A 27,097-nucleotide genomic window follows, 5' to 3' on the forward strand; every position below is an offset into this window, starting at 1 on the left:
AGATCATGTCGTCTGCAAATAGAGATAATTTTACCTCCTCCTTGCCAATTCGGATGCCCTTTATTTCTTTGTTTAACCTAATTGCCCTGGCTAGGACCTCTAGCACAATGTTGAATAAGAGCGGTGATAAAGGGCATCCTTGTCTGGTTCCCGTTCTCAAGGGAAATGCTTTCAGGCTCTCTCCATTTAGAGTGATGTTGGCTCTTGGCTTTGTATAGATGCCCTTCATTATGTTGAGGAATTTTCCTTCAATTCCTATTTTGCTGAGAGTTTATATCATGAATGGGTGTTGAACTTTGTCAAATGCCTTTTCTGTATCAATTGATAAGATCATGTGGTTTTTGTCTTTTGTTTTATATATATGGTAGATTACATTAATGGTTTTTCTGATATTAAACCAGCCCTGCATACCTGGGATAAATCCCACTTGGTCGTGGTGGATTATTTTTTTGATATGTTGTTGAATTCTATTGGCTAGAATTTTGTTGAGGATTTTTGCATCTATGTTCATGAGGGATATAGGTCTATAATTTTCTTTTTTTTGTAGTGTCTTTACCTGGTTTTGGTATCAGGGATATGGTGTCTTCATAGAATGAGTTAGGCAATATTCCGTCATTTTCTACGCTTTGAAATACCTTTAGTAGTAGTGGTGTTAAGTCTTCTCTGAAAGTTTGGTAGAACTCTGCAGTGAAGCCGTCCGGGCCAGGGGTATTTTGGGGGGGGGGGAGTTTTTTGATTACCGTTTCAATCTCTTTTTTTGTTATGGGTCTATTTAGTTCTACTTCTGATTGTGTTAGTTTAGGTAGGTAGTGTTTTTCTAGGAATTCATCCATTTCTTCTAGCTTTCCAAATTTGTTAGAGTACAATTTTTCATAATAATCTGATATGATTCTTTTAATTTCAGTTGGGCCTGTTGTGATGTGGCCCATCTCGTTTCTTATTCGGGTTATTTGTTTCCTTTCCTGTATTTCTTTAGTCAGTCTGGCCAATGGTTTATCAATTTTGTTGATTTTTTCAAAGAACCAGCTTTTGGCTTTGTTAATTCTTTCAGTTGTTTTTCTGTTCTCTAATTCATTTAGTTCAGCTCTAATTTTTATTATTTGTTTTCTTCTTGTGCCTGATGGATTCTTTTGTTGCTCACTTTCTATTTGTTCAAGTTGTAGGGACAGTTCTCTGATTTTGGCTCTTCTTTTTGTATGTGTGCATTTATCGATATAAATTGACCTCTGAGCACTGCTTTTGCTGTGTCCCAGAGGTTTTGATAGGAAGTGTTTTCATTCTCGTTGCATTCTATGAATTTCTTTATTCCCTCTTTAATGTCTTCTATAACCCAGTCTTTTTTCATGAGGGTATTGTTCAGTTTCCAAGTATTTGATTTCTTTTCCCTAATTTTTCTGTTATTGATTTCCACTTTTATGCCCTTATGGTCTGAGAAGATGCTTTGTAATATTTCGATGTTTTGGATTCTGCAAAGGTTTGTTTTATAACCTAATATGTGGTCTATTCTAGAGAATGTTCCATGTGCGCTAGAAAAAAAAAGTATACTTTGCAGCAGTTGGGTTGAATGTTCTGTATAAGTCTATGAGGTCAAGTTGGTTGATTGTAGCAATTAGGTCTCTCGTGTCTCTGTTGAGCTTCTAACTGGAAGTCCTGTCTTTCTCTGAAAGTGGTGTGTTGAAGTCTTCTACTATAATTGTGGAGGTGTCTATCTCACTTTTCAGTTCTGTTTGTTTTTATGTATCTTGCAGCCCTGTCATTGGGTGCATAAATATTTAATATGGTTATATCTTCCTGGTTAATTGTCCCTTTAATCATTATGTAGTGTCCTTCTTTATCCTTTGTGGTGGATTTAACTTTAAAGTCTATTTTGTCAGAAATTAATGTTGCTACTCCTCTTCTTTTTTGCTTATTGTTTGCTTGATATATTTTTTTCCATCCTTTGAGTTTTAGTTTGTTTGTGTCTCTAAGTCTAAGCTGTGTCTCTTGTAGGCAGCATATAGACGGATCGTGTTTCTTTATCCAGTCTGAGACTCTCTGTCTCTTTATTGGTGCATTTAGTCCATCTACATTCAGCGTAATCATAGGTAAGTATGTGTTTAGTGCTGTCTTTTTGATGCCTTTTTATGTGTGTTGTTGACAATTTCATTTTTCCACTTACTTTTTTGTGCTGAGACGTTTTTCTTTGTAAACTGTGTGTTCCTCATTGTCGTAGTATTTGAATTTATATTTGCTGAGTCGTTATCTTTTTCTTGGTTTTTATTTTGAGTTATGGGGTTGTTATACCTCTTTGTGGGTACCTTAATATTTATCCCTATTTTTCTAAGTAAAAATCTAACTTGTATTGTCCTATATTGCCTTGTATCCCTCTCCATGTGGCAGTTCTATGCCACCTGTATTTAGTCCCTCTTTTTGATTATTGTGATCTTTTACATATTGACTTCAATGATTCACTGTTTTGAGTGTTTTTTTCTTTTTAAAATTAATCTTAATTTGTTTTTATGATTTCCCTATTTGAGTTGATATCAGGATGTTCTGTTCTGTGACCTTGTGTTGTGCTGGTATCTGATGTTATTGGTTTTCTGACCAAACAATTTCCTTTAGTATTTCTTGTAGCTTTGGTTTGGTTTTTGCAAAGTCTCTAAGCTTGTGTTTATCTGTAAATGTTTTAATTTTCCCTTCATATTTTAGAGAGAGTTTCGCTGGATGTATGATCCTTGGCTGGCAGTTTTTCTCCTTCAGTGCTCTATATATGTCATCCCATTGCCTTCTTGCCTGCATGGTTTCTGCTGAGTAGTCTGAACTTATTCTTATTGATTCTCCTTTGTAGGCGACCTTTCTTTTATCCCTGGCTGCTTTTAAAATTTTCTCTTTATCTTTGGCTTTGGCAAGTTTGTTGATAATATGTCTTGGTGATTTTCTTTTTGGATCAATCTTAAATGGGGTTCGATGAGCATCTTGAATAGATATCCTTTCATCTTTCATGATGTCAGGGAAGTTTTCTGCCAAAAGATCTTCAGCTATTCTCTCTGTATTTTCTGTTATCCCTCCCTGTTCTGGAACTCCAATCACATACAAGTTATTCTTCTTGATAGAGTCCCACATGATTCTTAGGGTTTCTTCATTTTTTTTTAATTCTTTTATCTGATTTTTTTCCAGCTATATTGGTGTCAATTCCCTGGTCCTCCAGATCTCCCACCCTGCATTCCAATTGCTCAAGTCTCCTCCTCTGACTTCCTATTGCATTGTCTAATTCTGTGATTTTATTGTTAATCTTTTGCATTTCTGCATGCTGTCTCTCTATGGATTCTTGCAGCTTATTAATTTTTCCACTATGTTCTTGAATAATCTTTTTGAGTTCTTCAACTGCTTTATCAGTGTGTTCCTTGGCTTTTTCTGTAGATTGCCTTATTTCATTTCTGAGGTCATCCCTGATGTCTTGAAGCATTCTGTAAATTAGTTTTTTATATTCTGCATCTGGCAATTCCAGGATTGTATCCTCATTTGGGAAAGATTTTGATTCTTTATTTTGGGAAGTTGTAGAAGCAATCATGGTCTGCTTCTTTATGTGGTTTGATATCGACCGCTGTCTCTGAGCCATCTCTAAGATATTGTAGTGATTTATTCTGTATTCGCTCACTGAGTCTTATCTTGTTCTGTTTTCTTTCAGTGTATGTAGATGGGCTACTAGATTGCACTGTCTTGGTCGTTGTAGCCCTTGAATCACTTATGTCCTATTACCAGCTGGTTTGGGCTGTTACCAGATATATAAGCCTAACAATCCATTCACTATTCTAGAGTAGAATCTGAGTTTGGGTCATCAAGTGTGTGGTGCAGACTGTCACCTATCCACCTAGAGGAGTAGTGGTGATAGTTGTGTGCACCAGATTCTAGTAGCAGCAGGGTTTCACACTCCAGGGGGGGAAGGATGCTGACAGGCTTCCGCCAAGTGCCAGTGAGGTAGGTATGTCTCTATTCCTAAAGCACTTTGGTGGGTGGGCTCTGCAGCTGTACCTTAGACCCCCAATACAAGTACCTCTACAGATTGGTAGGTGTCACCCTCTTTAGACCACTAAGGCAGAAGGCTAGGTGGTCTGGGGGGAGCTTCAGCCCTCAGTTCCCTGTTGTGGGTCAGTGAGGCCTCTGTTGAATACGCAGAGATATCAGACCTGGGAAACTTGTCTTTCCAGTAATCCGCTAAAACAGTTACAGTCAGATCCCTATCAGAAATGCCTTTGCATTATAATAGCCACCTTGTTCCCTGTAGGGATGAAAGCCCGAGACTGTGGATCACATATGCTTGGCTGGAGCTGGTTCTGTGTTTTTAGTCCAATTAGGCAAGGATTTTTGGTCCCTGGGTTTTTTGTAGCTGCTTCTCTCAGGCCAGGAGAATGGGTTAGGAAAAGATCAAAAAAAAAAAAAAGGAAAGAAAAACCGCAGCGCACTTTTCTCTCTGACTCAGGAAATTCCAATGTTAATGAAGCTGCCTGGGAAAGGGAGGGGAGGAATCAGATAGATAGGAGAGAGTAGCACCCCGGAATATAGACAAAGTTACTTATCTTGCTTGGGATGACTGTTCTATCTGAGATTCCCGAGGGGCGTGTTGACTGTGTGCACTGGCTGGGTAGAGATTGCCCCCGAGGGTCAGGCCCCCGTCCTGTGCTTGTGCTGTCTCAGAAGCCGTGGTCAGTTCCTCTGCTCCCAGTCCAAAGCCCAGCGCCAAGGTTCCCCGGCTGGGATGCTGCACTCCAGGCTCCAAAACCAGTCGCTGCCTCCTGGAGACTTCTCCTCCTGTCAGCCGCGTCGCTGCACTGCCTGTGTGCACTGGCTGGGCTTCCCCTGAGGTCACTTCTGGGGGCTAGGGCTGCGTCCCGTGTTTCCGCCGTCTCAGGATGTTGTGCTCAGCTCCCCTGCACCCAGTCCAAAGCCCGGCGCCAAGGTTTCCTGACTGGGACGCTGGCTCCAGGCTCCGAAAACAGTTGCTGCTTCCCCATGGTTGTTCGTTCTCAGTCTCTGTCACTCAGGTGAACTCTTTAGATCTGTGTTTGATGGTCAGGGTTCCTAGATTGTCACGTATGTGATCGATTTACCTGTTTTTCTGAGTCTTTGTTGCAAGAGGGATCCGAGGTAGCTTCCACCTAGCCAGCCATCTTGCCCCCCTCATCTGCTTTTGATGCTTCCTGTGTCACTCAGAATTTTGTCCAAAGAATTGTTCAAAATTGCAACTCGGGGCTTGAATCTTATCTTCGTTCCTTCAGCTTGAGAAATTCCAAGCATGTTCTTTCATTTTGGCTTTTTAACTCCGTGCCTTTGCACATTTCATTGTAATATTTTACTTTTTCTTCTTGAGCTCCCCTTTGAAATCTTCTTTTCAGCTCTTTCACTTCATCAGTTCTTCCATTCGCTTCAGCTACTGTACATTCAAGAGAAAGTTTCCGAGTCTCTTCTGACATCCATTTTGGTCTTTTCTTTACTGTTTTTTTAAATTATCTTTTGCTTTCTTCATGTATGATGTCCTTGATGTCCTCCCACAACTTGTCTGCTCTTCAGTCCTTAGTGTTCAGTGCATCAAACCTGTTCTTCAGATGGTCTCTAAATTCAGGTGGGATATACTCAAGGTCATATTTTGGCTCTTGTGGACTTGTTTTAATTTTCTTTGGCTTCAACTTGAACTTGCATATGAGCAATTAATTGATGGCCTGTTCCTCAGTGAGTCTCTCCCCTTTTTCTGACTGATGATATCGAACTTTTCCATCATCTTTTTCCATAGATGTAGTCGGTTTGATTCCTATGTTTTCCATCCAGTAAGGGCCATGTGTATAGTAGCTGTTCATGTTGTTTAAAAAAGGTATTTGCATTGAATAAGTCACTGGTTTTGCAAAATTCTGTCATGTGACCTTCGGCATTGTTTCTGTCACCAAGGCCCTATTTGTCAACTATTGATCCTTCTTATTTCCAGTTTTCGCATTCCAATCACCAGTAATTATCAATGCATCTTGATTACGTGTTTGATCAATTTCAGACTGCAAAAGTTGGTACAAATCTTCAGTTTCCTCATCTTTGCCATTAGTGATTAGTGTGTAAATTTGAATAATAGTCATATTAAGTGGTCTTCCTTATAGGCATATTGATAGCCTATCACTGACAGCATTGTACTTCAGGATAGATCTTGAAACGTTCTTTTTAACGATAAACTCCACATCGTTCCTTTTTGGTCTGTCATTCCCAGCACAGTAGACCATATGATTGTCTGATTCAAAATGGTCAATACCAGTCCATTTCAGCTCACTAATGCCTAGGATATTGATCTCTATGCATTCCATTTCATTTTTGACAACTTATAATTTTCCTAGATTCATACTATGTACATTTCATTTTCGATTATTAATGGTTGTTTGTAGCTATTTTTTCTTATTTTGAGTCGTGCCACATCAGCAAATGAAGGTCCTGAAAGCTTGACTCCATCCATGTCATTAGGGTGGACTCTACTTTGAAGAGACAGCTCTGCCCCAGTTGTATTTTGAATGCTTTCCACCTGAGGGACTTATCATCTTCTAGCACTGTATCAGACAGTGTTCTGCTGTTATTCATAAGGTTTTCACTGGCCAATTTTTTCGGAAGTAGACTGCTAGGTTCTTCTTCCTACTCTGTTTTATCCTGGAAGCTCTGCTGAAACCTGTTCAACCAGGGTAACCTTGCTGGTATTTGAAATACTGGTGGCAGAGCTTCCAGTATTAGAGCAGCACACAAGCCACCACAGTACGGCAGACTGACAGATGTGTAGTGGACCTATAACCTATTATGTCATAAATCATTTTAAATGGAGCACTTATTTCTAAAAGCAGTATGCTAGATTGGGTTTTCATTCCTAGAAATACCTCTGTGGCAAGTATAAGCATTTTCATTGTTCTCAAAGACCTTCAAATACTGCAAATTAGGGACATCTGTCTTGAAGACTTTCATTGCCTACATCTGCATGAATATCTGGAAGTCTAAAAATAAATTTTGGGGAGGACAGTTGCATGTTGCAGTTTCAAATTTTTCTTAGATGTGCACATGGTTTTTAAAAAAATTTTTTTTTTTAATAAGAAGTGAAAGCACCTCTTTTCCCCATTTCGGGCCCCTCCCCAAGAAAACCACCTTTTTAAGTTACTGTTTTCAGTTCCTCTAAAAATTACCCTGAGACACCTCGTGTATTTAATTCCCTAATTTTGGGTTTTTCGGCTTATAGTGTCTGTCAACTCCCAGTGGTGACAGATGGTTCTTTTTCTTCTTCTTTCTTTTCATTTTTTATTTTTCTGGAAGAATTTTTTCAGAAAAGATGCCTGAAAAATAAACTTTCTGAATAATTGCCTGTCTGAAAATGTCTTTATTTTGCCCTCATACTTGATGAGTTGTTTAGATGTAAAATTGTTGGTTCCAAAAGGGGCTATGCTGCCTTGTATATTAGTGGTGGGAGAAGAAGGGATGGTCAATAGGCCCAGTGCCCCGCAGCCTTCTTGGTGTTGTTTACTTGCCAGCTCTGAGCTTGAAACCTCTCTGGGGCTGCACTGGGAGTACTGGCTACCATCTCTGATGCAGTTTTCAGGTTACAGTTTTCTCTGCTATGATTTATCCATCATATGTAATTTTGTCTGCTTACTGTCTGGTCCAAAAATTTGTCAAATTATCTGCTTTAAATATGGCATACGTATCATATTCTTTCATTTTCAGATTATCTATTTCTACTGTTATTTCAGTGGAATTCCTTTCTCCCTTTGCCGTATTCTTAATGTACCATCTTGAATCTGGAAGATGTCCTTAATATAGGATCTTTCCTCTAGCTTAGCCATGTCCAGGGATTGTATTTGAAGGGAGTCAGTAGTGCCTGTTCAAATTGTTCATCTCTCAGTTGCAAGAATTTTTAGATTTTTTGACTTCTTTAAGAGGGTACCCTTTTCTCCCATTTCATGAGTGTTCCTGAAGAATAGCGTTTCCTTATACAGGTAGTCCCTGACATACGATGGGGTTCTGTTCCGATGACTCCATCATTAAGTCAGGTCTGATATAAGTTGAATACCTTTTTTTTTTTTTTTTAACCTAGTTTTCATTATTAATGCCTTTTTTTATCAGTATCTTTATAAATTTGATCTTTATTTGTCTTTGGGGGTTGGAAACATTACATGTAAACTTACAGATATATTTTAATACATACATAACATAGATAAAAAACACAAATCATAAAAATTTACCCCAACAATGAAGAGGAGGTGGACGACGTTGGCATTTTGTTGTGGTAGTAACCCCACAGGTGGAAAGTTATGGACCACATGAATTATCCCTGGGAATGGGGATGGTATTTCTAGTCAGAAAATTAGTGAGAGTTGTCTCTATGGTCCTTTTCTTTTTTTCTTCATGTATTTCACAATAACAGCTTACTGCTTCCTGAATCTGCCTGTTGTCTTTAGCAAAGTGATCAGCATCTGAGTCCATGTTTTCAAGCAACTGAAGCCCTTGATTTCATTTAGAAAAAACTTCAGCTAATCCTTTCACTCTGAAATTTTTCGACAACTTCTTCCTCATTATTTCTTTCCTCTTCAAAATCCGTTAAATTCTAATCTGTCAGTTCCACTTCTTTGTGGTCTCAGAGGTATTCCACATCGGCGATATCAAGTTCTCAATTCAGTATTCTTGCCATATGGATGGTGTTTCCACCAATCTCTTCCATCATATTATGCTGATCAAATGCTTGGAGTGTGTTCACATAACTCAACAATTTTTTCCATATCCCCTACGTGCATTTTCTCGTAACTTCCTCCCAGGAAGATGCAGTGTTCTGGATGCACTGAAGAATATTATAATTCTCCCAGAAATCACTTAATGTTACCATACCTCCATGTATTGCAGCTATTGCCTGAGCAACCGTAGTCTGTAGGTAGTATGCCTCGAAGGTGGCGATTGCACCTTGATCTGTGGGCTGAATCACAGCTGCCATGTTGGGAGGTAGATATACCACTTTCACATCGTGATTTACATCATTTACATGGGGAGGATGTCATGAGGCATTATCAAGTAATGGCTGTAGGGCACGCGCGCAGTTTGGTTGTTCGTCATTAGAGTTGAACTTTGCCCAAATTTCTGTCGTTTGGACTCCTGATACTGACTGCATTGTAGACCAGGCCATTGCCTGCTATACAGCAGTGTTTTGAACATTAAATCACACCGTTGAACATCTGTAATTGAATATCTGAGAATGATAACATCAGCAAATAATACACTGTAACGTTGTATGTAGTACATACTACTAAATGATAAGATGTATTAAAAAACAGATGGTCATAAGTGCGGTTTGGTTCGTCATAACTTGAGGATGTTGTAAGTTGGAGGATTTTAACTCTTTGGGAAAATTCTTTGAAACCTCTAGATTGGTTTCTACAGCTTCTATCTGAATACTGATAGTCTGCCGAGTCTTTTTTTTTTTTTTGCTAAAGTAATCACATTATTATGCTTCAAACCTCTTCCTTCGATGTCTTATTACATCTGTCTTTAAGTATTTTTGAGGACATGTTGCTTTTGCCAAAGTGAATTATCACTGACCAGCTTTTTATTTGTTTATTACATGTTGATTATGTAATAATCTTATAGGTCATCAAAGAGATTATCTTGCCCTCATTGAACATTTTAGTATTCAGTATTGGTTGTTCGTTCTGAAGTCTTAAATCTTTTTTCCCCACAGTAAATTTGTGAACTTTAATCTTAAGAACAAGTGTTAATCTGATTATCACATGTGAGTAAAGGAATTCATGTGATTCGTTAGTGATATCTCAGTTTAATTTCTGTAGCTGTATCTTGTGTTATTTTTCCATAGAATCACTCTCTAAGGAAGCTTGAACAGATCCTGACTTACCTGTATCTTGAAAATATTCATGTTAAGTAGACGTGGATGGATGGTGGTATCTAATAGGAAAGGAAAAAAAAAGTACAAAGAATTTGGGTGATTTGCCAGAGGGAGTTACAGTTGAAACATGATTCTGCATTTGATGTGTTTACCAACTCCAGGCTTTAATTCAGTTACAGAAATGAGATGCCACCTGATGATGGTGAAAACTCTTGTACAGATGCAACATGTGTTTTCATTTCACAGGTAACCCTGTATCATTTATTAAAGCTGTTTCAATCAGACACCAATGCAATGCTGGGAAAAAAGACAGTGGTTTCAGAGTTTTATGATGAAATGGTAAGAGGATTTTATAATGAGAGTTTTAAAAGCATTTTAAGTTGAAGAATTTTGAAGTTACTGAGCTCTTTTCCATTCTATCCCATTAGATATTTCAAGACCCAACAGCAATGATGCAACAATTATTAACAACATCTCGTCAGCTTACGTTAGGTGCCTATAAGCATGAAACAGAATGTAAGTGTCATGTAGTCATAATTAATCCTGAAAAAATAGTGTATTCTGTTAGGGTGAAAGGAATGTATAATTAGTGCCTATTAAACTTTTTGTTTTAATGTTATAGGTAAATTTTACAGAACTTAAAAAACAAAAGTATGTAACACTGTAGAGTACTGAACAGAGATGTTTTAAATTGTTCCCAAAGTAGGCCTGCTTTCAGAAAGGTAACAGACAGGCTCTCACATTCTCTGAAAAACTGGTTTGTCTCTACTTCACCAGATTACATTTAAGCATAGCTTTCCATTAGTCTCGCTTAACCTATCATTCAATCATTTTCTGTTTACTAGTCTTTGCTAGCAAAGTCTGTGTGAGGAACCTTGCAGAACATAATTACACTTCTGCGCACTATAAACTAGTTTATTTCATATTTTTATTTATATGGTTTAACATACAGTTTCAGATTATGCTGGGGTGGTGGTAATACCTGAATGCCACATTGGTATATAGTCACAGTATATCTTCCCTCTGAGTTGACAGTCTCAGAATCTTCTACATACCACTCCATGCAGCTGCTGGCACTCATTTGGAGTTGGCACTTGAGATGTCATCCCTATGTTAATATTTCAGTGTTCATTCAGTCATTCTTTTAATCCTCCATTCGTTTTCAGTATGTATTGAGTACCAGTTTTATGGCAGGCATTGTTCCAGGTCCTGGGGATAGGAGCAGTGTCGAAGACAAAAAGCCCTGTCCTCATGGAACTTACATTTTAGTGAGAGAAAAACAGCTAATTAGTAAAGAAAGTATAAGATATGATTGGGTGGTATGGAAAAAAATAAAGAGGGGAGGGGACCCCGAGAGTATGGCCCCCAGGCCCCCTTTTAGCTCCGTAACGAAGTCATTCCTGACGTTCATTCTTCAGCCAAAGATTAGATAGGCCAATAAAACAAAACGAGACTAAAGGAGTACACTGGCCCAGGGGCAGAGACTAGAAGGCAGGAGGGGACAGGAAAGTTGGTAATAGGGAACGCAAGGACAAGAAGGGAAAGCGTTGACATGTCGTGGGGTTGGTAACCAGTGTCGCAAGACAATATGTGTATTAACCGTTTAATGAGAAGCTAGTTTGTTCTGTAAACTATCATCTAAAGTACAAAAAAAAAAGCAGAGAGGGGGTACCTTTGGTGGAAGAAGATGGTTGAAATTTTAAATATCATCAGAAAATGCTTCCTGAGATTGTATCATTTGAGCCAAGACCTAAAGGAGTAAGGGAGTGAGCCATGTACCTATCTGAGGAAAGAATGTTCCATGTAGAGAGTATAGCAAGGGCAAAAGCCCTGAGGCTTCCCCATTGGCATATCTGAGGAACAGCAAGGAGGCCAGTGTGACTGGAGTGGAGTAAATAAGGGGATGAGGAATAGAAGAAGAAGAGGCCAGAGAAGTTAATAGGGGACCAGGTCATATAGCAGCTTGTGGGTAACTGTGAGGATTTTAGATTATTAAACTGAATGTAATGGGAAATCACTGGTGGGTTTTAAGCAGAGGAGTGTGACATTATCAGACTAACATTTCATTCCAGATATGATAGAATGGTGGCTTGGATTAGAGTGGTAGAAATGGAGGTGGTGAGAAGGGGTCAGATTCTGGATTTATTTTGAGAAACAGGTACAATAGGATTTGCTGATGGTTTGAATAATGTAATGTAAGAGAGGGAGACAAATGAAGGTTGACTCTTAAGGTATTGCACCTGAGGAATTAAATAAAGGCATTGTTTTTTATACAGTGAAGAAATCTTGGGCAAACAGGTTTATGGGGAAAGGTTAGGAGTTCAGTTTTGGACATGTTAGAGGTAGAATGCCTGTAAGACATGTAAATGGAGATGTTGAGAAGGGAGATGCACCCAAAAGTCTGGTATTCAAGGAGAGGTCTAGGCTGAAGATACAAATTTGGAAGTTAATAATGTATAAATAGAATTATAAGTTGTGAGACTGAGTTGTATTATCGAGTGAGTGAAGATAGAAAAGAGGTCCAAGGACTGAGCCCTGGGCACGCCAACGTTCAGAGATTGAGATGACTAGCAAAGGAGAATGTGAAAGAACAGTGAGTATTGGGAAAGAAGAACCAGGAGAATATAATGCCCTGAAAGCCAAGTGAAAAATTCCAGTTTAATTAAAGATGGTTAAGTGTTTTTTTAAAAAAAATAAACTTATTTTTTAAAAATTAGAGAAATGAGTATCTACAACTGTGCTTTGATAGTCCTCAGCAGCAGTTACCTAAAATGTCCACAAGATGGAAATGTAGGATAAAAGTAGACATTTTTCTTTGTGAAGTATTATGTTTCACTGTTCTAGTGGAATTTTTAAATACGTGTATCCTATTTTGCAGTAATGACATTTTCTTTAGTAATTTGATATGTGGTCAGCTAGAATATTTTAAATATCATTTAATATTTCTCTGTCATACTAATAGTTAATACGGCTTTTTATGAGTACTCTATGCACTGATTCATTTAAAATCTACTCAACAAATAATATCATGAAGTATTTTTCTGTTACAATTTTACATGTGAGGAAACAAACATAGGTTATTAACAGAAGTTAACAATTTACTCAGGATCTCACAACTCATAAGTGATATAGCTGGAATTTATACCTAGGCAGTTATTGTTCTTTTTTGAGAAAAGATTTGTTTTTTTTTTTTTCCTTTTTTATTGTACTTTAGATGAAGGTTCACAGAACAAACTAGTTTTTTGTTAAACAGTAAACATATTGTTTTTATGACATTGGTTAACAACCCCATGACATGTCAACACTCTCCCTTCTCAGTCTTGGGTTCCCTATCACCAGCTTTCCTGTTCCCTCCTGCCTCCTAGTCCTTGCCCCTGAGCTGGTGTGCCCCTTTAGTCTCGTTTCATTATGTGGGCCTGTCCAATCTTTGGCTGAAGGGTGAACCTCAGGAGCTGAAAGGGTGTCCGGTGGTCATACTCTCAGGGTTTCTCCAGTCTCTGTCAGGCCAGCAAGTCTGGTCTTTTCTTTTTGAGTTAGAATTTTGTTCTACGTTTTTCTCCAGCTCTGTCCAGGTCCCTCTATTGTGATACTTGTCAGAGCAGTCAGTGGTGGTAGCTGGGCACCAACTGGTTATACTGGATTCAGTCTGGTGGAGGCTGTGGTAGATGTGGCCTGTTAGTCCTTAGACTAATCTTTCCCTTGTATCTTTAGTTTTCTTCATCTTCCCTTACTATGGATTGGTTTCGACAGTGTGATTTTGGTTATGTAAGTTTCACCTACACATAAATTTTGTAAACCCTGGTGGTGTAGTGGTTAAGTGCTGTGTCTGCTAACCAAAGTTTGGCAGTTCGAATCCACCAGGCACTCCTTGGAAACTCTGTGGGGCAGTTCTACTCTGTCCTATAGGGTCACTGTGAGTTGTAATCAACTCTATGGCAACGGGTTTGGTTTGGTTTTTATATATAAATTTAAGAATATTTATTTTTTCTATATTAGCTGAATGTCTCTTGGGCTAGTATGCCCCTTATTTTCAAATTAATATCTATATGGAGAAAGATGAGGACATTATATCTTAAAATCTTACCTGTGAGTTATAATATTAGTGACCAGAATTTCACTGTTACTTGTCGAAAACATCTTAGATCCTGTCTGGGAATTCAGACTTTTTTACCACTACGTTTAATGATACATATCTTAAGTTGTCCACATTAGCTCATGGAAAGGTCTACCTAGAGAAATATTTATTACTCTCTGAAATATCTTAGACATGTGAGAAAAGTGATATAATTTAGTAAAAGTATTTGCTTTCCTTAGTTGCAGAACTTGAAGTGAAAACCAGAGAAAAATTAGAAGCTGCCAAGAAAAAAACCAGCTTTGAAATTGCAGAGCTTAAAGAGAGACTAAAAGCAAGTCGTGAAACTATAAATTGTTTAAAAAATGAAATTAGGAAACTCGAAGAAGATGATCAGACAAAAGAGATATGAACAGTTCCTAAGAGAACTTGGTAATAAGCTAGACTGAAAAAGAGTGGGCGTTAATGGGGAAATGGACTTAATGCAAATACTATTATGTTTCTTAGGGGAACTGTGTATATAAATGTTGACCGTGGATGTCTCAGCAATGAGTCAAAGTATTTGTCCTGTTCGTGTACTCTTTAATGTGAAACATATGTGTGTAACATGAATGGATGCTGTATAGGCATTTTACCAACCCATTTTGGGGTAATCCTATGATATTAAGCACAATTTGGGGGAAAATTTTTTTTTATTGCATTGTATTTGTAGCTTATCCTTTTGACAGACATCAAAATTTTATTTTAAGTATAACTTGTACAACTTTTGTACTTCTTCAGCAGTTAAAATTAGTGCTAAAATTAATGTGTATATTTCTTCAAGTTCTTATTTGCCCCTTTCCTGCTTGTTTTGCATATGATCTGCCCAGTAAGTGCCCAATAAATGTAGTTTATGAATCCTGTGTCTGCCTCATGTTGTTTCCCTTCCTCTTTGAAGACCTCCTGAAGCTCCCGTATTACAATTAATGTATCTCCGTAGTATTGTGACCACACATCTGTTACTGACACTCATTGTAGAATACAGAAGCTATTTGGTGGCAAAGATCATATCTTAGGAATTGTTCTGATTAACTACTACAGAGCCCTTATTCTTCATATAGAAAAAGATTCAATCCCTCATGAATGTTCTAGAGACACTGAGGAAGTAGCTGTGTATCTGCTTCACTCACCTCCCCTAATGTCTCTACCTTCTCCTTGGCCTCTCCTAATCACATCCACATAGTGAGCCCTCTTCTTTTGGACTCATCTAGTTTGATGTTCAGTAATACTTAATTTTTAAGGGCATGTTAGCTGAACCATCTTTGTCAACCTAGAAACAATAATAGGTTGAAAAATATGTAAACATGTAGCATTAGTGTAAATTACACAACTCCTGTAAAGTGGCAACTATGCCTAATGCAGGGATTCTGTATTCCCAGTATAGTGGAAACTGGCCACTCTAGCAATTTATAATACTTTTTATCTTATCTGCCCTGGTTGATTGGTTACTTTTTACTTGGTTGCTATTTTTATTTTTTTAAGTTGTGGCATTAGTAAACATGGAAGTCGAGCAAAGTTCTCTGGTCTGAAATTTCTGTCAGGGGCCCTCTGGTGGAGTGGCCTTCTAGCTGTGCCAGGCATCATCCAGCTTTCCTCCTTGTCTTAGCTCAGTGCCATCCAGGCCTATTAGGATGAGGTTCCCCACAGTATAAGGTGGGATCTGGGGATTGGCCAGAAAAAAAATGCTGATTGGGGGAAAAAGTCCTGTTCATTTGAGGAGCCCTGACATGAGAGATCATTCCTCCATTCTTTTAGTCAGATTAGACCCCAAAAATGCTTTGGCTTATAAAACTGAAGTCCATGGAGGTAAGTCTGGCTTTATGCATGGATGGATACAAGGATTTCAAATACGCTATCATGGCTTAATCTTTCTCTGTCAGCTCTTATTTCTTTTGTTAGCTTTAATCTTGGTAGGATCTCCCCATCAGGTTGCAAACAAGGTCCATGGTAATCCTGTGATTGCTTGGACCTCACAACCAGCGATCAGAAAATAATGTTATATCCTATGGGGCAGTTCTATTCTGTCCTATAGGGTCACTATGAGTTGGAACCGACTTGATGGCACCTAACAACAAAACAGCAGTCTCCTTCTATCTCAGGGACTACAGTTGTCCCTCTTTGGATCAAGTTTTTACCCCAGGCATATCACTCTGTCCTGGAAGATGAGGTACTCTGTTTGGCCAGCCCAGATCATCGGAAAGGAGTCTACATGAATAATGGCATTTAAATGCAATATTTAGACAACTGAGTAGAATCATTTCCATGGTTGCATCCAGTTCCTAATTGAATATTTGAAGAACAAACCTTAATATCCAATTTTACAATTCCTGTGTATTGTCTGTTTTTTACTGTCTATTACTGTGAAAGTATCTTAGGATTTAAAATTAATACAATGTAAAATAATAGTCTTATTTAAAGCTGAATTAATCTTCCTCATTTTACAGATAAGAAAACTGAGGTAGAAAAATGTAAATGACCTGTCCAAGTAAAGAGTGGAACTAGAATTAAGTCTCCTAATTTGAAGTCCAGTGTACTTTTTATTACGTTGTATCCTATAACCTCCTTAGGAAACCCTGGTGGTGTAGTGGTTAAGAGCTATAGCTTCTAACCAAAAGGTCAGCAGTTTGAATCTACCAGGCCTTCCTTGGAAACTCTATGGGGTAGTTCTACTCTGACATATAGGGTCACTATGAGTTGGAATTGACTAGATGGCAATGGATTCGTTTTTTGTTTTTTTTTTTAATAACCTCCATAAGGAGCCCTGGTGGTGCAATAGTTGAGTGCTTGGCTGCTAACCAAAAGATTGGGTGTGTGAACCCACCTGTCAGATCTGCAGGAGAAAGACTGGCTTTCTGCTCCTGGAACGATTACAGCCTAGAAACCCCTATGAGGCAGTTCTACTCTGTTACGCCGGTGACTGGCCGGCACCACCAACAACAATATACCCTCCTTTAGTATTGTATATAAATTGCAATCACTGTAATTTCTAAGTAATGAAAGGTTATATCCTTATCTAAATGGTTTTGGGGAAGTGTGATAAGATAGACTCCCAGGTATTTCCCCTACCCCCCAATTTATGGTCTTACTTTAACTAAAGTAGAAGGCCAAATTTTTCCCTACTCTTTTCCATGACTTTTAAAGTAAGACTTAAGCTTTTTTTCTGGTTTGTTTTCTAAACTTACATGTGTAATGACATTGCAAAATTTTTACTCCTGTTATAAAATATAGCCATAGAAAAATATTTAAATGGCACACTATCATGAAAGTAAAAAGACAACCCACAGAATGGGAGAAAATATTTGCTAATCATGTATCTGAAAAAGGTCTAGTACCTAGCATATGGAAAGAACTTACAACTAAACAATAAAAAGACAACCCAATTAAAAATTGGGCAAATTATTTGAATAGATTTTTCTCTAAAGTGGATGTAGAAATGGTCAACAAGCACATGAAAAGAGGTCCAACATCATTAGTCACTAGGGAAATGCAAGTTAAAATGACAATGAGATTACCACTTCACACCCATTAGGATAGCTATAACTAAAAAACAAAACAACCATGTTTTTTAGTTATAGCTAAATGGAAAAAATAGGAACTCTGTCATACGTGGCTGAGTGAGAATGTAAAATGGTGTAGCCACTGCAGAAGAGGTTGGCAGTTCCTCAAAAATTTGGAAGTTCCTCATATAGTTACCATATGACCCAGAATTCCACTCCTAGGATAGACCCAAGAGAATTAAAATGTATGTCCGCACAGAAACTTGTAAATACAAACGTTCATAGCAGCACTATTCACAATAGCCAAAAAGTAGATACAAGCCAAATATCTGTCAACTGATGAATGGATAAACAAAATGTGACATATCCATACAATAGTTCAGTCACAAAAATGAAGTACAGCATGGATGAATTTTCAAAACATTATGATAAGTGAAAGAAGCCAGACAAAAAAAGTTACATATCGTATGATTCTATTTTATGAAATGTCCGGAACTGGCTAGGCAAATCCCTAGGGACAGAAAGATTTAAAATAGCCAGGGGATGCAAGGAGGAGGGAATTGATGGGAGTGGAGCTTTGTTTTTTGAAAATGATGGAAATGTTCTGGAATTAGCGATAGTTGCAAAATCTAGTGAATATACTAAACACCACTGAATTGTATACTTTAAAGTGGCTGAAATTGTGAATTTTACCTCAATAAAAATATACTTTTTTAATTAAGTGGCATGTTTTGTTTAAAATTATAAAAATCTTTGAACTATTGTGCAAGTGTTGATTTCTGTTTCCCTGTTCTACAAATAGAAGAGAATCTTTTATACCAAGGAATAATTCCTTAATCGAGATAAGGACTAAGAACAATTAGAGGAAACTCAACTAATTAGGCAGCTCCTTTATTCAAAGATCAAAGCATAGGTCTGTTTTTCTAACCAATGTGGTAGATGGTTAGTGCAGTTATCCATTGTGATGGTTAAGGTTGTATATCAACTTGGCTGGGCAGTGATTCTCAGTGGTTTGGCAGTTATGTAATGATGTAGTTTGGCAGTTATGTAATGATGTAGTCATCCTCCATGATGTGATCTGATGTGATCAGCCAATCAGTTGTAAGGGGAGTTTCCTCAAGGGTGTGGCCTGCATCCAATATATTTATGGACATTCTGGCAAAGCTTGCTTGCTTGCTCTGGATCCTGCATCCAGCTCAATTGATTCTCAAGTCTCACTAGTCTTAAAAGGGCTGATGACTCTTCTTCCAATAGTAAAGGGGGTGCTGCTAATCCATGGTGTGATCTGACCTCTGGTTTTTGGGGCTTGAGACAGCCAATCTCGGGATACATTAACCTCTGCAGCCTATGAGCCAGCAGCGTGCCCTTGTATCAGCTGGTCTTGGATTTGTCAGCCTCTGCAGCTACATGAGTCAGGAGAAGCCTCCAGCCTGATGCCTGACCTATGGACTTGGGACTTGCCAGCCTCTACAAGTGAGGAGCAATTTTCTTGAGATAAATCTCTCTCTTTGTCTCACTCTCTATGTATTTATATGCTTCATAGATTTTGCATCTGTACAGAACCCAGCCTAAGACATCCATAGTTTACAGATAGGAGATTAAGGGACAATAGCTTGATCTTGAGTCAAACAGCAGTGACTCAAACTAGTAATCTACAACTATGGGTCTCTCTGCCTCAACAATACTTAATTCTCTTCATGTTCAAAGCATTAGAATTTTTAATTATCTGTTACTCATGCATAAATACTCCTCAAACTTTCCTTTAAATAATTGGAATAAATTAAGACTGTATCAAATACAAACATCAAGTGGCATGAATGAAAAACACTGTAGATGATAATCTTGCTAGCTGTTAATAATGTATAAGAAAATTCTGGTGTTAAGTCCTGTTGGTGGGAATCCTAAAGAACAGGTACTTAAAAACTCCTGTAGAAAACATTTCAATTATCTGTTCCTTAGGACCCCAATGTCCAGTTTTTTTTACCGTGTTTTTGTTGTTGAAATAGTAATAAACTTCAATCTCTTGAGATTAAAACATGTAAAAAAAGATCATAAAAGTGCTAGCTAGAAAAAAACATGAGTGAATATTATTTTGTAGAACTTGGAAAGAACTTTCTAAGTGCAACATGAGAGAGACACCCAGAAGCCGTAAAGTTCTGGATCTCAGATGTCAATGAGTTTAGGAATCCCTTGGGATTTGCTGTAAAATAATCTGCGGAACAAGGGAAGAGGGAAAAATGAGGGTTTAGATGAAATAAGATCGGCCACATGCTGATAATTGTCAAAGCTGGGTGATGGGTATATGGAAGTTTATTATATTATTCTCTCTACTTTTTTATATGCTTGAAATTTTTTATAATAAAAAGTTTAAAAAAAAAAAACAGACATCAGAAAGAAGAAACCATTACAATTCCTTTTTACTTCTCCCTGAAATAAAGAAGTGATAAAGAATAAGTCATTTTGATCACAGTGCACTCTCAGAAGAAAATAGCTTCCAATTGTATAGTTTACGTGTCTACTTCTATATTAAAAAAAAATAGATTTTAATAATTCTAGCAAGTTGTTCATTGTTGATAATGGAATATCATAAAACTCTGGAAGAATGTATAGAAGGAAGGGAGGGAGGGAGGGAAATAAGAAGTAATGGTGGTAGGAAAGGAGAGAGGAAGAATATCACCTGGGGAACTTTTTAAAAACTACAGAGCCCCAATTTCCACCTCCAGATACTTGATTCAGTAGGCCTGGAATGGGGTCTGGGAATTTTTTGTTCGAAGCATCCACTGTCATAGTGGCTGAGCTTGATAAGTTGGACTATATAAAAAGATAACACTTCCATATGGGGGAAAAAAAAAAACACAATAAAAATACTCAAAAGGAAAATTGGGACATATATAATAGGGTCTTATTTCTTAATATAGAAAGCTTTTTTTGATAAATAAAATGTGATATATACATACAATGGAATATTATTCAGCTGTAAAGAGAAATAAAGTTCTGGTACAGGCTACAACATGGATGAACCTTGAAAACATATGCTGAGTGAAATAAGTCAGACACAAAATATCATATGATCCTACATATATGAAATATCTAGAATAGACAACTGCAGAAAGACCAAAGTTCATTAGTGGTTACCAGGAGCCTATAGGCGAGAGGAATGGGGATACTGCTTAATGGGTACGGAGTTTTTAAGGGTGATGAAAAATTTTGAGAACGGTCAGTGGTGATGTTGTACATTGTGAATGCAGTTAATGTCTCTGAATTATATACATAAAAAAGGTTAGAATGGCAAATTTTATGCTATATATATTTTACCACAATTATGTTTTTTTTTTTTAATTTAAAAGAATGGCCATTGTTATCATAAGTTAAGAAATATAATCATTTATTTTTAGTAATCAGTAAGAAAAAAAGATGGACAGAAGAAACTGGGGTGGGGGGGGCGGGGAGAGTCTCCTGCTGTTGGCAGAGGATAGGCAGTCTGAGAAGGCTTTCAACAGAACTAACGAAAAACCATTTCTCCATGATGAAACCTGAGCTGACATGCTAGTCCCTAGAGCTGCTTGGGCACATCTGATAACTAATCGGACATTTTATCAAGACCACATGCATGGCCACAGCCTAGCTGACAGAGCATCCAAACTGCCAAAGAAAGTGTTGAGGCCGCACAAAGAAAGGGCTTTGTGCAATACCCCTTTTCTTGAAAAGACCCATTTAAATGGAATCTATCTAGGGCATATGCCAAAAGTGCAAATAAAAAATCTTTGCTTTTCTCACCTAGAAGAGTTGGACCTTCTGGTAAACTTACCAACTCATAGTAATTATAAGCTAAAGGTATGTGTAGCTCTTCATGTGTGCATGTATGTGTGTGTGTTTTATATGTAACCATTTGATCAGTATTTATTGAGCACCTTGTTTATGTCAGGTACTGTTCTAAAGGCTTGGAAATATATCAGTCAATAAAACAAAGGTCTCTGCCCTGTGGCATAAGCATTCCAGAAGGGAAAGTCAGAAAATAAACAGTAAATAATTTAATTACAGCTTAAGTTAGAAAGTGTTAAGTGATATATATTTTTTTTTTTAAGTTAGAAAGTGTTAAGTGATATGAGAAAAAGGAAATTACGGCAGGGTAAGGGGCTTGGGAGTGTGGAGGTGAGGGTAGGTGTGGTTGCATGATAAATAGGGTGGTCTATGCAGGCCTTAAGAGTCACTGCATGGTGCAAACAATGAAGCACATGGCTACTAACCGAAGGTTTGCAGTCAAAACCCAGCTAGAGGCACTTGAAAGGCCTGGAGGTCTGCTTCCAAAAGGTCACAGCCATGAAAACCCTACAGAGTGCAGTTCTGCACTGCAACACATGGGGTTGCCATGAGTCAGGATTGACTTGACAGCAACTGCTGTATGCAGGGCTTACTGAGAAGGTAACATTTGAGCACGACATCAAGGGGGTGAAGGAGTTAGCCAACAATTATCTCCAGGAATAGTGGTCCAGGCAGAAGGCACTGCCAAGGCAACCACTCTGAAGCAAAAGCTTTCCTGGTGTGTTCGAGGAACAGCCGAGAGGCCAGTGTGGCTGGAGCCGAGTGAGCCATATGAGAAGAGTAGCAGGAGATGAGGTCAGAGTGGTTAGTAGGGAGCCAAACCATGTAGGGTGTTGATGCCCATTGCAAGGACTTTTAGTTTTTACTCCCAGTGAGATGGGAAACCAGAACAGTGATATGATTTGACTTGGGATTGGCAAAATCCCTCTGGCTGGTACTGGAAGGAACAAGGAATAGAAGCAGGGGTATCTTTCAGAATAAGATGAGAGATGATGGTGGCTTAGGTTGGGAGCAGTGGATGTGCTTGTTTGTGCAACTGGAGATTCCTTTGGCAAATATTCACAGGTGCTGTGCAATGGCTGGGATGTTGTGGAGACCTACTTAGTCACAGTCTCTCCCCTATTACTGTAAACAGGTAAGGTATGGTTAACATTTACAGTGGGCTCACCACAAGTCACATTGCTCTAAGTGTATTCTAATAGTATTCGCTCAGTGAATCTTTTCAACCACTGTAAGGGTTCAGGTGCTACTATTGTCCCGTTTGAAGATAAGGGAAGTAAAACACTGAGCAGGTGGATGAGCAGCCCAACATTGCACAACCAGGCAGTCAGGATTCAAGTGCGCACAGCCTGGATCCAGAGCGCCTCCTGAAGACAGGAGGGAGCGCAGAGAGGGCTGCCTGGAGGAGGCGACATTGAAGCTGAGACTTAATAGAAGTAGCCAAGGGAAAAGTGAGTACAAGGAGGGCAGAAAGTAGTGGTCGGAGGTAGTGTTCCAGGTAAAGGGAAGAGCACGAGCAAAGAAAGACCTAGAGGTGAGAAAGGAGGACTTAGGGAAAACTAAAAAAAAAAAAGTTATTAAATCTCTAAATATGCAGGGGGGTGGCCATATGGAATGAACCTTATAAACAGGCAGCAAATAGAATTTGGGGTTAATCTATTAATCAAAAAATCTACCAATAGCAGCTTAATCTTTAAACTTTTCTTACTGAAATCTTTCATTGCAAAATGTATCAACTGAAGAAAGTAAATGAAATTACTAGGCTTTTTTTTTAAAGGTGAAGGACCACAGACTTGGGGGCAACCACATCAACTGGCACCGCATAGTACATAAAGAGAAAGTTCTGAATCCTAATTTGGTGAGTACTGACTACTCTGACTGGGATCACAATAGAAAGTTCTGGATAAAGTGGGAGAAAAATTGCAGGAAAAAAAAATCAAATTCACAAAAAACGTTCAGACTTACTGGTCCGATAGAGACTAGAGGAACCCTGACATTATGGCCATAAGTCACCCTTATGAACTAGAACCAAAGCCATTGCTGGAGACCACCTTTCAGCCAAACCATAGATAGGCCCATAAAATGAACAACAACACCCGAAAGGAACATGTTTATTAGAACAATCTATTATAAGAGATCAAAAGGGCAATGTCTGCCCAAAAGCAAAGATGAGAAGGCAGGAAGGGGTAGCAATTCAGGACGAAAGGAAACAGGGAAACTAGGATGGGAATGGAGAGAGGGCACGCACATTGTAAGTAATGGAACCAATTTCATGGAACACTCTGTGTATAAACTATCGAATGAGAAATTAATTTGCTCTGTAACAATAGAAAACCTTGGTGGCATAGTGGTTAAGAGCTATGGCTGCTAACCAAAAGGTCAGCAGTTCGAATCCACCAGGCGCTCCTTGGAAACAATATGGGGCAGTTCTACTCTGTCCTATAGGGTCCCTGTGAGTCGGAATCAACTCAACAGCCACTGGTTTGGGTTTTTGTTTGTTTAATGCACAATAAAAAGAAAGAAAGAAAGTGGATCTTGGAGTTAGAGAAGCAATGGCATCTGTCTTAGTCATCTAGTGCTGCTATAACAGAAATACCACAAGTGGATGGCCTTAACAAAGAGAAATTTATTTTCTCACAGGCTAGTAGGCTGGAAGTCCAAATTCAGGACGTTAGCTCCAGAGGAAGGCTTTCTCTCTGTCAGCTCTGGAGGAAGATCCTTGTCATCAATCTTCCCCTGGACTAGGAGCTTCTCCATGCAGGAACCCTGGATCCAAAGGATGCTCTCTGCTCCTGGCATTGCTTTCTTGGTGGTATGAGGTCCCCAATTCTCTGCTTGCTTCCCTTTCCTTTTATCTCATGTAAGATAGAAGGTGGTGCAGGCCACACTCCAGGGAAGCTCCCTTTACACTGGATCAGGGATGTAACCTCAGTAAGGGTATTACAGCATCCCCTCAATCAAACCCAAATAAATGTACTAAGCCAAGCACTGAGCTAGCTTTGAAAATACAACATCAAGACAAGTCACCTGTTTACATTTCCATCAGACAGCTGCCCTGAACACTTTTACTAGTTTTTTTATTGTTGTAAAACCCAGTACTCTTCAAATAAACATTTTGGAGCCACTATTACAATGGATCTCTGGTGGTGCGGCGGTTAAAAGCTTGGCTGTTAACCAAGTGGTCGGCAGTTCAAATCCATTAGCTGCTCCTTGGAAACCCTATGGGGGCAATTCTACTCTGTCCTGTAGGGTCACTGTGAGTCAGAATCAGCAACAGTTTTGTTTGTTTGTTTTGATATTACAGACAAAAGGAGTCTTGGTGGTGCAATGTTTAAGCACTGTGCTACTAACCAAAAGGTGGCAGTTCGAACCCACCTAGCAGCTCTGTGGGAGAAAAGCCTCATGATCTGCTCCCATAAAGATTATAGCCTAAGAAACCCTACGGGGCAGTTCTACTCTGTCACATGGGGTCTCTACGAGTCAAAATCGACTACAGCACCTAACAAGAGCAACAACCTTACAGACCAGCCTGATTGAGTCCTGTTCTACTATTAGTAAAATTTCCAGAGAGTGATTTCACATCTCAGCCAAAAACCAAACCAAACCAAACCCATTGCCGTCAAGTTGATTCTGACTCATAGCGACCCTATCAGACAGAATAGAACTGCCCCATAGGATTTCCAAGGCTGTAGTCTTTATGGAAGCAGACTGCCACATCTTTCTCCTATGGAACAGCTGTTGGGTTCAAACCACTGACCTTTTGGTTGGCAACTGAGCACTTTAACTACTGTGCCACCAGGGCTACTTCTCACTTCTTAATGACCAGTAATTCTTATTTCATTGCTCATCCCTGGCATTGAGAATGAGTTTTCACTACCCTGCAGTTGCATGGCTTTCTTTCTCAGAAGAAATGTTGCCACAAGTTTTATTGTGGGATATCAACAACTTGGCAAGGAAGAAAGTCTTCAGTGAAGTACTGTTGTCTTTGGATGGGCAAAAACTATGGGTAGCCCCTCCCAAATTCTTACACACATCGACAGAGAACAGAAACAGAGCAATTCAAAAGTCACAGAATCCAGCATTGTGCCAAGCTGGTACTCACATATATGAGGAGCAGTACTTTTTTGAGAAGCCACAGACCAGGAAGTATGAGAGGAAATGAAAACTTGTTTCGTCTGTTGGTCTTGGTATCCCTTCACGCCAATATTTTTAACTGAAGTTTCTAAGTGGGCAAAAGTCCAGTGTACACAGTGGTTCCAAAGCAACATTTAGTTTCAAAAGGACTTGGAGCTTGAAATTGATGTTGTGAGCAGTAACAAATACAAAACAAGTATGGAGTCCCTGGGTGGTGAAACAGTTAAGTGCCAGACTAGTAACTGAAAGATTGGTGGTTCAAACCCACCCAGAGGCACCTCGGAAGTAAGGCCTGGCAATCTGCTTTTGAAAGGTCACAGCCTTGAAAACCCTGTGGAGTGCAGTTCCACTCTGCACACACGAGGTCGCCATGAGTTGAAATCAACTCGACGGCAACTGACAACAAAGGTATTCAATGACAAAAATGGGAGACGAGTGGCCTCAATGCTTGGTAAAAGTGGATACATCTACGAAAGCAACAACTGTCTGTACATGAAGACAGGTGGGGAGAAAGCATCTGTGCAGGAAAACGACCACATGTGAAATGGATATGGAGGGGAGAAATGTCTGAAAGGCAAAGAGGAAGAGAGGTGGGAGGAGGAGAATGGCATGGGAGAGTGTCCAGTGGATCATGGGGGAAACATAGCCCTTCTTTAAATGTGATGAACATCACTGCCTGAAGGTGGCATCTTCCTATGAAGATTAAGAAGCCTTGAAATACATTTTTGGAAGGTCAGCTTACATCTGTTTTCTATTTGTCATTTTCTGTCAGCACTTCTGTGAGAACAGAGCCATTACACCAGCCTTGGAAGCCAGAGGCAGCTGGATCCTCAAGGACTGGCATCTCCAGGGCCCTTGGTCCTACCTCTGTGGAAGAAGAGTGGAAAATGTTGTTACATCCCAGCTTCAATCCTCTGTTTCAGCTGCCCACCACCAACTCTCACCTGCAAACTGTGTTTCAAATAGCAAACAAGTGCAAAGAATTCAACCTCATTGATCTATTTTTAAAAAACTAGAGGCTTTTCAATCCTCACGTGTGTTTAATTTGTTATCTAAAAAAAAAAAATCTAGCAAGCAATAAATATCAAAATCAATTCTTCGATTTTTATAATATTTGCAGTCCTCTAGCTAGGGAACTTGGGTGATGCAAATGGTTAAGTGCTCAGCTATTGACTGAAAGGTTGGCAGTTGGAATCCACCCACAGGCACCTCGGAAGAAAGGCCTGGAGATGATCTACTTCTGAAAGACCACAGCCAGGAAAGCCCTATAAAGCAGTTCTACTCTGAAGCACATGGGGTCACCATAAGTTAGAATCAGCTTGAAGGCAACTGGTTTGGGTTTTTTTCTTTGTTTAGCTAGGGAACTAGGGTTTGCCCAAGAGATATACTTCTGCAAAATGATTGACCCTAGGGAAAGACTCAGAACTCAATAGCATCTCAGTGGCCTAGTGATGGTTATCAGAATGGTGAAGATTTCCAAATGTTGCTTAGCCAGGTGTGCGGAGGCACTTACCACCATAAGGAAAGATTTCCATTGATTTGGTTCAAAGAATTGCCCAAGAAGCACACTGGTTCTCATTTCCTGCCCATCTCCTTGCGTCTCTCCCACCACAACTGATGACCCAGGCTGGCATCACCAGGGTTTGGGTTTGAAATTCC

At 39.0% G+C, this 27,097-nt stretch overlaps 1 protein-coding gene and 1 long non-coding RNA gene across 3 annotated transcripts in view; both read left to right on the forward strand.

The window, feature by feature from the left end:
• Positions 1-14,848, forward strand: part of YEATS4 (YEATS domain containing 4) — a 29,179-nt gene extending 14,331 nt beyond the window's left edge. For both annotated transcript variants that reach the window (XM_049883855.1, XM_049883854.1), the window contains 3 exons: positions 10,121-10,213; positions 10,303-10,390; positions 14,189-14,848. In XM_049883855.1, coding sequence (XP_049739812.1) covers positions 10,121-10,213; positions 10,303-10,390; positions 14,189-14,358 — 351 coding nt within the window. In that variant the 3' untranslated portion in view covers positions 14,359-14,848. The remainder of the gene's footprint in view (positions 1-10,120; positions 10,214-10,302; positions 10,391-14,188) is intronic.
• An 8,136-nt stretch (positions 14,849-22,984) lies between these two features.
• LOC126074763 (uncharacterized) lies at positions 22,985-26,618 on the forward strand. Its single transcript, XR_007517024.1, has 3 exons — positions 22,985-23,162; positions 23,945-24,116; positions 26,211-26,618. It is a non-coding gene; the product is annotated as an uncharacterized LOC126074763 (long non-coding RNA).
• The last annotated feature ends 479 nt before the right edge of the window (positions 26,619-27,097 follow it).

This window comes from Elephas maximus, chromosome 4 (genome assembly GCF_024166365.1).
Source record: "Elephas maximus indicus isolate mEleMax1 chromosome 4, mEleMax1 primary haplotype, whole genome shotgun sequence".
Taxonomy (NCBI): domain Eukaryota; kingdom Metazoa; phylum Chordata; class Mammalia; order Proboscidea; family Elephantidae; genus Elephas; species Elephas maximus.